Below are 12,205 nucleotides of genomic sequence, written 5' to 3'. Positions count from 1 at the left end.
CGCCATTGTAGTGCCTATTTCTTTTGTTGTTGTTTATTTTTGAGAGAGAGAGAGAGAGAGAGAGAGACCAAGCAGGGGAGGGGTAGGAAGAGAGGGAGACACTGAATCCGAAGCAGGCTCCAGGCTCTGAGCTGTCAGCAGAGAGCCCGACGTGGGGTTCGAACTCACGAACTGTGTGAGATGATGACCTGAGTCACAGTCAGATGCTCATCTGAGATACCCAGCCGCTCCATTGCCTGTTTCTAAGTGCCACCACCAACCTCTACACATGAGATTCGTAACACCATAGTATCAATCAAGTGCCAGAAAACATGTTCAGAACAAATTATCATACTAGATATCAGTAGCTAAAAGATCAGAGATTTTTCTGGAGAAAAAACTTCACGCGCTAAGAACTCCATCAGAGGGGGGAAAGGAAAAGAAAAAGAAAAAAAATTAACACAATTGCTCATCAGAAGACCGCCCAACATTTTCGAATACATGCAAAAATCAACTTTATTATTAACAGCATTGTTTCCTCTTCCAGTCAGTAGGGAGCATTATGTAAAACTGATAATCAGTGATAAGAGACCCATCACTGTAAGGTAATGAAAGTGAATCCGGACTAATCATGCTGTGATTCATTGTTAGGTTGTTCTTAGAGTCTAAAAACTTGGGTATGCTAATTACTGTAAGTGTCCAAACACCCATTAGTCCTTTTGGCCTCAATATGTCACTATGGAAATTAATCCCCAAAGTTGCAATGTCTTGAAACACTAGCAGAGATCCAAGTATCACTTAAAATTTAAACATACAGAAAATACACACACACATTCATGTTCAGGGCATATACAAAGCTTAGATAAAAAGATCATCAAAAACGTTTCCGATGTAGAAACCGCAAGTGCTAATTCAGTGCACGTTTATTTTTGTGCTTCTCTTACACACAGAAGGTAGGATACACGAGGCACGTGAGAGGAGGACGGTGCGTGACCTCTTCAGCCTTTGTTTCTTCTTTAAACAGAGATGTTGACAGACGAGAAGGATTAGATGCAGTCTACTTTTTCTTCACTCGGCTGATTTTTTAGAGAATTATAAACCATGAAACTAAACTGAGTAAATGTTGCAAGTTTACCGCAAGCGGCACCTGGGGCCAAGAAGAGAGAAAGTTATCCGGGTAAGCAGAACGCACGTGAGTACGGTCAATACACGCGTAGCTTCCTCGCCTTGCTGCTGGCGATGGCGAACCCAACGCGAACAGAGCCACGCAGAAGCATGCTTTGTGCACGGACTAGCTGGCGGTCCGTGAGAGAAAGCCATCTCTTTGAACCTCAGAATACAGGCTGATCTGGGACTCTAGGCACGCACGCGGTCATTGCTACCACTACTTTGTTTTCATATCCTTTTCTTGGCAAAAAATAATTTTTTTAGGCAAGGGCTTCACATTTTATTTCCCTAGCCACTAGGACGTGACCATGATCCATTCCTAATCCTCCCCTCCCCTTTCTCCCTGTTCTTTCCTACTTTTCTACTCCCACGCAAAGCCAGACGAGCTCTTTGTTAAGACACTCTGTGTCTAATCCAGTTAGCCTCACTGACGCGGTTCCCTGCTGCCCTACCAGCCACACACCCCTATGGCAATAGGGGGCTTCTTCCCCGTCACCCCCCCCCTTCCGCAAACACCTTGCAGGGGCCTCTTCTAATGCCAATAATTTAAGGAATGAGTCAATTTTAAATTCATCTCCCATTATATAATTGTCATTTTTACATCTTGTTAAATCCAACTCTGAGCCTTCTACGGTTTCTTTCTTAACACCGAATCAATCAAACCGACTTACTTTAAATGTAAAGCCTTCTCCCCCGCCCGCCCATAACGTCTATTGACTTTGGTATCTCAGTACTTAAAAAAGAATAAGGAATTCCTCAAACAAGTTTTTCAAATACAGAACTGTGGGAAGGAAAAGATCAAAGAACAATAATAAGCAGTCTAACCTAATAAGTTATATTGATCAGTAAGCTGTATCTCTTCCCCATCTGAAAATGCACTAATGAGAAGCAGCAGTGGTTGATCTTGAAACACTTTGAAACGGTGATAGGCTCATATAGAAAGTAAATGAAGCAAAGGACATGCCTCAAATGCCGTGCAAAAATAATTCTGCCAACTTCTTTGGTTTACTAATTAGTAATACATTTTGTACCGTGGAGCCCCAAGAAGGTCTAAATGACTGAGACATTAATATAATGAATGGAAAAGAAGCAGGGAAGATAATTTGTCCCTATCGACCTCGAATTAATAAAAGCATCTGACTAGAGTTAGCCCATCTCAGCATGTACTGGAGCTGAAGCTAAACCTGATGTAGGACCAATGTCAAAGATAAGAATTAAGAGCCAAAGAGTAGGTCATAACCACTAGCAGTCAACCAAAGGGGGGGTTTAGGTATATTTAAGGACTCTGGGGGTCTTGACAGATCAACAATTAACATTTACCTGGTGCCTGCCCGATACGGTCCCTGTTTCCATTGTATTGCAGCAAAAATCCACCAGAGTATTTTTTAGCGTATGTTTGCAACAACATTTACAAGTTCACACAAATACGAATTCCACATAAAACTTACCATAACTTCCGGTCACGTTGGCACATATCACAGCCCCAAAGAAGTTTGGAAAATACTTCTGAATTCTTGAAACCACTTTCCGGCAAGCTACGGTCGGATCTTCTCCTCCTCTCATATACTCTACAGCCTGGTAGCTGGTTTAAACAGAGGCGAAACGTAAGCATCACAGAACAAAGTCCAAGGGTGTTAGCGTGAAGTTAAGACACCTAAAACCATCCGAGCTGTCACATGTGTGATGAAATACATAAAGAGAAGTTGGTAGCACCTGTGAAAGCATCAACACGAAAGGAAGTAAACCTTGACCCCATGTCTGTCTTTTCAGCTAATCTGTCCCTCAATTTCAGATGAGGACTATTATCTTTGGCTCTGGCTGAGTAACCGCTACCCAGTAACAACAGCCAGAAGTGATAAAAAAAAAAAAAAAAGAGAGAGAGGTTCTATTTAAACAGGAAATGGGGCTACAATCAGTGGGGGAAATACTGGGCATGTGCAAAACATCCAGTCGTAATGATCATCTTTCAGTAATTAATTGCACACCGTGACTGACTTCCCCGCTTTTGTCGCCAATTATCACCCTTCCTTTACTCAGTGGCCTTGCATAAATTATTTAAATGCATCATAAGTGTTCTCATCTGTGAAGTAAAGCAAGAAATATTCTATTTCAGAGGACAATGATTACTTAATTTAAATTATCATCAAAAATGATAGGTGGAGAGTGTGGAGGTAGGATTTCTAAGCAGGGCTGGTACCCACAAAATCAGACTGCGTGGCACAAACCATTACTTTCTGTCTTGACAGACAACATCTCCCCTAAGGATCTCCAAGGGTCAGAGATGTGAGGACTCACACCTTGGTAGAAAGCGCATCAGGATGTCCCCATCCCCAGTGGCCGCGGCTGCTCCTGCGGTATCATCGGCATAGGCACCAGCTCCAGGTATCGGTGAATCTCCAACTCGACTGTGTGAGGGCACAGCACAGTGATTTAGGACAGGAGACCGAGCGTGCATGCACACACTGTTTTATGAGAGGTTTCCACAATAGGGGCTGTTTCTAATTCGCCACTCAGGATCGTTTTAAGTAAATTCTTCATCAGAACACACAGATCAAAGATTTTCATTAGTTTTTCAGCTAAGGTTTCCATAAACCTAATTATGTAAGAATTGGATACCAGTTGGTTATATATGAGGATGGCACAGATTTACAGTGACTGTTCAATTATTACTATCCTTTATCATCAGATTTCTGGGTTATCTCAATAGGTTCAAAGTGGTTTTCCTCGTCTATAATCTACTCCTGCTTTCTATCTGACGTGCCAAAATTTTACCAAGGTTTTTCCTTGTAATAAACCTTCAGTGTTTTTCTGCTATTTTAAAACAAAATCCAGAAATCTTTAAAGTGACTCAGGACTCTCTGAAATCTGGCTCTGGTCCTCCTCCCAAGTACCCGACATTCATGCTATTTCTCTCCCCTCCAGGGGGAGCCCTGAACTCCAGCGTGTACTACTCAAGCTCCCTTCCCCTCCTGAGGCTCAGGCTCAGCTCCCAGCATCTCTCTGCTGGTCTCCCCAACTGCCTGCCCTGCTTACTCAGGCACCACTCCCATCCCTGAGCTCCTAGCACTAACTGTGACGCCCACTCCTGTGGCACTTAGCACGTACTAATTTATTTTCATTCACATTTACTTATCTCAGCTGTGAAGGTAGGGTTGTGCTTTATGTTTTGCATCTCCCGTTAGCACCTTGCACATATTGGTTTACACTCAATACATATTTGCGAGATCTGTTCTTTTCGAAACACTAACCCATGTATTTTGAATTTTATACCATTTGTAGATGTACCAGCAGCAGTACGCCCCATCTTATGGACTACAACCATGCCTAGAAGTTAAAAAAAAAAAAAATCATTGTATCAACTCTCAGGTTTACCTCAAGTATAAAGAAATAATTGAGCTGTTGGTAATATAAATATCCTCATTCATTAATTTCAGGTAGAAGAAAATAGGAAGCTCAGGAATACTGAAACTTATACTGGCTATGTCATTTGTACTGTTTCAGAACCCAGTGTCAGCATCATTTGGTAGACTTTCCATATCCTTACTCTTCAAGTTACTCAGTTACCTTTCAAAGGTAATTCCAAAAAAAAAATCACTGATATAGAATAAGGGAAATTTTCAACATTATAGCTCAGATATGGCAAACAACATAAAATTATTAAAGAACTAACTACACATCAAATAGGGGCACCTGACTGGCTCAGTCAGAAGAACATGTGACTCTTGATCCAAAGGTCCTGATTTCGAGCCCCATGTTGGGTAAAGAGATTACTTAAGTAAATGAATAAATAAAAACTACAAAAAACCCAACTAAATATCAAATAAAGATTTAAAAATCTACAAGTGGATAATCACTAGATGTTAGGAGCCCTGTATAAAGTAATTTACCAAAATGTAAATAGATGTGATGAAAAGAATGTGTGTGCACGCTTATTTAGCAGTTAAAACAGTTAAAATCACCATCTGGCACTGTAAATAGGGATAAAGAAGTTAAGAACTACAGGAAGGCAATTAAAAATGGCCAAACTTTGGGGCACCTTAGGGGCTCAGTCAGTTAAGCCTCCAACTCTTGATTTCAGCTCAGGTCATGAGCCCAGGGTCGTGGGATTGAGACCTGCATTGGGCTCTGAGCTGAGTGTGGGGCCTGCTTAAAATTCTTTATCTCTATCCCTCTGCCTCCTCCCCGGCTCACATGGTATCTCTCTCTAAAGTAAAATTAAAAAAAAAAAAAGGCTGAACTTTAACCCTAAAAGTTATATAAAAGGCAAATTACCAATTGTATCATGACTGTAATTATCTCCTGTTTCTTTATAGGTAGGACCATCTTGCTTTAAGATACTAGGTGGTTTGTAAGGTCCACAGTATTTTGAAGGATCTGGCACAACATTCTGCAAACAAGATTTAAGTTTTATTTTTTAGGAAAGTTCATTTTAGAAATTGGCAAGCAGTTCCATACAATGACTAAACATGAGCAAGAAACCAAAAGGGTGTCTGTAACAGAAAGCTATGAATTAAAAACCAAAGATTAGCTGAGTCTTATGTGAACAGATAGATATAATTCTATTGAATACCTAGTCTTATCTCAGAATTACATAACGTAGAATAATAGACATCTATGTCTGGAAACGATCCCTGATTTTTCTCCTTCTACGGCTAAAGTTCTCAGCACAGTGGCAGATACAAATGAAGATTTTTTTTTTTTGTTAGATCTTAATCCTCAAAGGAATCAGGTACACAGCCCTACCTTTAAATTTCAAAATTTGTTCCCTGGCCAATGAAGAATTCTGAGATTTAAATGAAAATCTATTTTAAAAACCACCTTTATTTCTGGGGCTCCTGGCAGCTCAGACGGTTAAGCATCTGACTCTTGATTCCAGCTTAGGTCACGATCTCCTGGTCGTGAGATCAAGCCCTGCATCCAGCTCCATGCTGATAGTGTGGAGCTTGCTTAGGATTCTCTCTCTCTTTCTCTCTCTCAAATAAATAAATTAACTTTAAATTAAAAAAAAACCAAAACCCTTCTTTATTTCAAAGCTAGGTTTGTGTGAACATATTCTAAGTTGTACTTGTCGATTCCTCTGTGGATCACAAAGACACAAGAAAATAATCCAAATCCATTAATTTAGGTTGTATATGTGGATTAGTATTTGATCAAGAAACCAACTACCTATGTCTTACTCATTAGCACACTTAGTGCCTCCCCTGACCTGGTTTTATCCATTTGCCGCTTTTAGATGCTAACTAAGCCCAGGGACTCCTTAGTTACTCAAATGTAATTAGGATTTGGGGGAAGAAACAGATGAGACCAAGGCAGGCCACAGAAGGGTTCTGGATGGCAAAGAAAACCTGATTTATGCTCAAAGTCCCAGTGGTTTAAGGATAAATTATCCCAGCAGTAACACACTAGACACCAAATAGTATAGATCCAGTCAAATAAGGGTAAGATAAGGGGCATACTCCACAGAGACAAAATGTAAGACATATTCTGGATGAATGATTTCCAAACTTTGATTTTTTTTACACTTGGAACCTTCTGTCACAAGGAAATACAAGCAGAGCAGGTCTGACTGAGGACGCCCCCTCTTCCTGCGGCACATCCGTCAGTTTGAAAGCTACTGCGAGGAACCAGGAGTTTTCCACCAGAGATGTGCATGAGAAGCAGCTAAGGAACGTTCATGAACATCCATGCCCAGAGAGTCACCTTCAGTCACTGTTTCTAAAGTGCAGCCAGGGTGATAACCAGCACCTTAGGCAACAGAGGACAGACAGGATGTCACTGAGTATTTTCTAATGATCTGCTTGTAAGAATTACGTCTACATACCCTCCAGTAATTTGGCTGGCAATTCCGAGCAAGCCAATCTGAATGAAGGGCTCGGGAAGTATTCGTAGATAAATCCTCACTGATAAAGCCCATACTCTCAGCAAACTTGGTGGCTGGAGATTAGGAAGAGAAGGAAAATGTACATTAGTTAAGCACGGTTTTCTAAAGAAAACACATGTACGTGGAGTGTTCTCGGTTAGCGGTCTCTTAAGTGGGGTATACCATCCTGGGTCGCACAAAGACTTTCAGAGCAATATTTGATGGGAACGGTGTTAAGGCAGTTTCAACTGATGTTCTTGACACCCTGGGGTGCATATGGTGACAGTTCTCTGTTCCACCCCCTTCACAATCCCTCTTCCTGTACATCACAAAAGGGAAAGCACCCCGCTCACCGACACAGAATCTTCCTGTTCTAACTAGGGCGCCATACCCAGTGTTGAGACCCCACACAAGGGGCCAACTGGATTCTATGCATGAGTAACAAACAGACCTTTTTGTTTGTCAGGCAGTTTTTAATTCTGGATTTCGGCACAATTGAAGGACACCTACTGGAGTTATTAGCTAATACAACATTAAAAACCGTATTTGGGGGGGGCACCTGGGTGGTTCAGTCAGTTAAGCATCCGACTTTGGCTCAGGTCATGATCTCACAGTCCATGAGTTCGAGCCCCATGTCCAGCTCTGTGCTGACAGCTCAGGGCTGGAGCCTGCTTTGGATTCTGTGTCTCCCTCTCTCTCTGCCCCTCCCTCCCCCCCTCAAAAATAAACATTAAAAAAATATATTAAAAAAGTATTTTGGGGGTGCCTGGGTGGCTCAGTTGGTTAAGCATCTGACTCTTGATTTCAGCTCAAGTCATGATCTCACAGTGCATGAGTTTGAGCCCCACATCGGGGGCTCTGTGCTGACAGCGTGGAACCTTCTTTGGATTCTGTCTCCCTTTCTCTCTACCCCTCCCCTACTTGCTCTCTATATCTCATCAAAATAAAAAAAATAAACTTAAAAAAATGTTTAAAAAATTTTTTAAAGTATATTTGATTATAGATCATGGTATGATTTTTGGCATATAACTTGGAAGACGTTCAAGCAAGGGACAAAAATACGCTGGTGCTCATCTTTTGATGTTAAGAATGCTCTGCGCTCTGTGCAACTAGTTCAGGAGGAGAAATGATGTTGACTCATATTTCCATCCAGCAATTATCTCCCCATAGATAATGAACTCATTTTTAAAACCCTATTTTACAGATGAAAAAAGCGTGAATTTAGAAGTAACTTATCTGATGGTAAATAGATGTTAAGCAAAACAGCTAGAATTTGACCTTGCGTTGGCTTTTATCTACTATTTTATATTTTCACAGTGAGGAATATAGACAAAGGACTAGATAAAGTTCCAGTGTAGCTAAAATATACCTGACTCTCCCACTAAAAGCGTGTGTGCTGTATGTTCCAGAACTTTCCGTGCCACACCAATAGCGTTTTTAATTCGTCTGAGACCTCCCACTGCTCCTACGTTCATTGTAGTGCTGCAAGAAAAGAAGCACAGTAAGATTTATTAAGGTACTTTCTCAGGTTCACAGATAAAAACTACATTGATTTACTCCAAGCAATAGCTTTGTAGGATAAACTCCACTGTCTTAACGTAAAGATGATACCACATCCATGAAGTGCATACAAATTCCCATGATCAGATAAATTAAGGAACAAATAGCAAATCAACCTACAGCGTACTCCAATAGCACCACAATTCAAAGTTCCTCGTAGCTTTTTTGTTGTTGTTACTTTTGAGATAGTGGAAGCGGGGGAGGGGCAGAGAGCGAGGGGGACAGAGGATCCAAAGGGGGATCTGCACTGACAGCCCCAAGCCCCATGTGGGGCTTGACCTCACAAACTACGAGATTATGACCTGAGCCAAAGTGAGACACTCAACTGACTGAGCCGCTCAGGTGCGCCCCCCACCCCTGATTTTTAAACACGGCTTCTAAAGAGTTTTAAGGCTTCAGGTCATGCAAACCACACCGTACATAGAAGTCAGTTAAGTGATTGTTTACCACGTCAGAGACGTATTTCTGTAGTGTGGGATTCTATGTGTTCTAAGGAGACTACTGCATCCATGTGAAATTTCTATTATTCTAATGACTTTCTCTTAACTTGTGTTTGGAAAGGCTGGGTACCATAAGCTAGGGGTTCTGACCTGATGAAACTTACATATTCGTCCGTCTTGCTCTCAATAAAAGCAAGTAGATCCGTAGAAGACTGATCAGTGTGACTCAACATGGGGTGAAGATTTCTTACCCGTCCATGATCATGGCATCCAGTGTGGTCTCTCCAAGTTCATCAGGACTCCCTCCAAAGCCCACGGTACCGTCACACTGTTCCCTCTCACACACAGCACAGCCCTGCTCAACTGCATCCAAGGGAGAGCCTCCAGATGCTAACGTCCTCCACGCTGTTAATCAAATCCCAGGAGTGCTGGTTTATATATTGATTTTTTTTTCCAATGCCAAATGCAACAAACCAGAAATGTTTTGAGCACTCATCTAAAAAAATATTTTCATGTTTACCCTTAAACAGAATTTTACTTTATTAAATGAGTGATACAGACAAATTGTATAATGCAACTATTTACTGTGAAGAATTTAAACACTATTGATGTAAAGTGAGGGTTTTTTGTTTTTTACCTACTAATATTTCTATGCTGTGTAAGAAATGTCTTCTCTCCTTCAATTTTATAATTGAAGCCACTAAAAGGCAGTTAAATTGAAAGTTCATTAAACCACGGGCTTATAAATTTCTTCTGTATCATTAGATTATTAAAAATATACACAACGAGGACTTTTTTTTAACCACTTCCTAACAGCAAATAATTACAATGTGGGCTTCACAGCGTTTAATCCATTTAATCTGCACAATAGCTTTTCAGGTAAGTACTGTACAATTAGTCTCCTCATTTTAAGTCGGAGCAAACAGACCCAGACAGGTTAAGGAACTTGTTCAAGGTCACACAACTGGAACTGCTTTGTTCTCTGGAGCCCGGAACCTTGGCAAGGGGTGGGGGAGATCTTTGGTGGTCAATGTCTTACTAATAAAAACAGAACTCTTTGAAGGGAAGGCGCTACTATGGGTCATTTTTAAGTATTAACCCCTGGACCTACAGAATTGAAAGTGTCTTTCAAGAAGTTCCCCCTTTCACTACAGAGAACCTTTATATGTCCCCTGCGCTGGCCACTGCACTTTTTCTCTCATCATGGCTTCAAGGCCGGGAATTTCTTTCTCACAGCCTGTTTCCGCCTTTTCTGAATCAGATGCACTGCCTCTAACACCCAAACTTATGTCCGCCAAGCTCTGGAGCCACTTCTGCCCCAGTGAGTTGTACCAGCAGCCTCAGACGGGGGGAGGGGGGGAAGGAGTCGGAAATTACTCTTGGGGTAGTAGGTCTTGGAATGAATGAGGCAAACATATGCAATCCAATGAATAAATGACAAGTTCATGGCATGGACAGGATTGAATGAAAGCACAGTAGATAGGCACCTCACGCAGACTGGGCATTAAGAGCAATAAATCGCGAAAGAGGTGATAGCTTAGTGGTTCTCCATCTTAGCTGCAAATCAAAATCACTTAGAAAGCTTTAAAGGAAACAAAACAAATGTCTTGTTGCCAGCAGTTAAAATCTCAGGAGGCAGGGCTCAGGCACGGGAAGTTCCACAGATGATTTTAATGGCCAACCAGGATTGAAACTCTACGGCAGGTGGCAAACACAGAACGTCAGCACAGAACAACAAAGTAAATGTAAAAAGGGTCTGTATGGGAAGTTAATAGCCGTTTGCAAAGCTGCACTTGAGCTCATGGTATTGGGGAGATCCGAGGGGCTAGAAAGGTGAAGTAGAACAGTAGACAAGAGACAGCCCCCCCCCCCCCCCCCCCCCCCCCCGTGACAGCAGTATGGATGTCAGGCAAGACCGCGTAGGCGCCCGTGGAGGAGTCCCAGCAGAAAGGCCCTAACTGCTGCGGGTCAGGCAGCAGCAGGGTGGAAAGCATGGGGGCTGAACAGAGGCGGAATGCGAAGTGAGGACGTAAAAAGCGGCCGCGGCAGGGAGGACTCCGTAAGGGTCCAGTGCAAGAGGCGCAGCGGTGAGGCTCCGGTCCCCGCCCAGGGGTCAGCCCGCCGGCCGCAGGCCCCGCCCCCGGCCGCCGCCGCGCACCTGCTTCGGTCGCGTTCCTAAAGGGCCAAGTGTTGAGGACCAGGGGCAGAGGGCTGGAGCTGCGCGCGAGGCCTGGAACGAGCAGGAGCGGCACTAGGAGCAGAGGAAGGCTCCACTTCCGCGCCATGGCCGCGCGCCCGGCGGAGAGAGGCCGGGGCGAACGCTGAGCCCGCGGGGCCGCGCTCGCGGAACTCGTGATCGGCCGCGCCCCGCCTCCCGCCGCCGGGCTCGGCGGCTCCCTCGGGGGCGCGGTCAGGGCTCCCTCTGGTCTCGCGAGATTGGCCGCCGCGGGACCGCCGAAGCCGCGGAAGCCGCGGCACCCCCGGAGGTTCCTGGCCTGGGGGCGCTGTGGCTCGGTGCTCGGGGACCCTTCAGGTGCTCCGGGGTTTGTGTTTTCTTCGAGTTGACCGAATGATTGCCGTCCCCGTTGGTAAAGGCAGACTGAGTCCTGTGTTGAGAAATCAGTATGAAATTTACGCAGCCCGCGGTTGCGTGACCCTGGGAACATTTTCATTGGCTTTAACCTTATTATTTACATTAAAAGCTGAAGTCGACAAATTTCCAAGTTCAAAATGTACTCCAGGATCCCTGGCCTCAGAGATCTGCGGAGGCTATGGCCTAGGGGTGAATCACGCTTGCTGAGAACCACAGCTCTTTGCAGGATGTGCTGTCGTGATAAGTCGCTGAGCCGGAAGAAGCGGAGACACGAGGGTTCACTGAAGTGCACCCTCCCCGGGGTTCAGGGCAAGAAGGGCTCCCGTTTCTAGTGTCTTCCACCTTGTGCCTGACACCTTTAAGTGCTAAATGCATGTTTGAATAAAGGTGGAATGGAGACTTGCCATTGTTAAAAGAGAAACTGAAAATAGTAAAGATTTTGAAAACTATTTTTAAGTTTTCACGCTTTTTAAGTTTTCAAGCTATTTTACGCTATAAAATATATTGTTGAAAAGTTCATTGGTAAAGTTTTACTTACATCTTTTTAATAGGGGAGGCTTGGGGGATTGATAAAAGGGATAGGCGGCCTCTGAATTGTTTCTGGAG

The 12,205-nt window shown here is 43.4% G+C and overlaps 1 protein-coding gene across 1 annotated transcript; it reads right to left on the bottom strand.

The window, feature by feature from the left end:
• Nucleotides 1–871: 871 nt before the first annotated feature.
• On the bottom strand, nucleotides 872–11,371 carry AGA (aspartylglucosaminidase). Its single transcript, XM_060652861.3, has 9 exons — nucleotides 11,165–11,371; nucleotides 9,258–9,411; nucleotides 8,376–8,488; nucleotides 6,968–7,080; nucleotides 5,419–5,533; nucleotides 4,395–4,470; nucleotides 3,444–3,551; nucleotides 2,595–2,728; nucleotides 872–1,126 (listed from the first exon to the last, which is right to left on the bottom strand). Exons 1-9 carry the CDS (start codon nucleotides 11,289–11,291, stop codon nucleotides 1,026–1,028), a joined length of 1,041 nt encoding a protein of 346 aa, XP_060508844.1. The 5' UTR covers nucleotides 11,292–11,371; the 3' UTR covers nucleotides 872–1,025.
• Between the last annotated feature and the right edge of the window lie 834 nt (nucleotides 11,372–12,205).

The sequence above is a fragment of the Panthera onca genome, chromosome B1 (assembly GCF_046562875.1).
Source record: "Panthera onca isolate mPanOnc1 chromosome B1, mPanOnc1 haplotype 2, whole genome shotgun sequence".
Lineage (NCBI taxonomy): Eukaryota > Metazoa > Chordata > Mammalia > Carnivora > Felidae > Panthera > Panthera onca.
This window is presented reverse-complemented; position numbering and strand designations above follow the sequence as displayed.

Bases quoted from the DNA above. Each gene is read 5' to 3' on its own strand.
- AGA (XM_060652861.3), bottom strand. From the start codon at position 11,291: ATGGCGCGGAAGTGGAGCCTTCCTCTGCTCCTAGTGCCGCTCCTGCTC. The intron at 8,489-9,257 runs GTAAGAAATCTT...CTTTTCTTGCAG, and splicing joins GATGCCATGATCATGGACGG to CACTACAATGAACGTAGGAG. The intron at 3,552-4,394 runs GTTAGTGTTTCG...GCCCTCACACAG, and splicing joins ATAAAATTCAAAATACATGG to TCGAGTTGGAGATTCACCGA.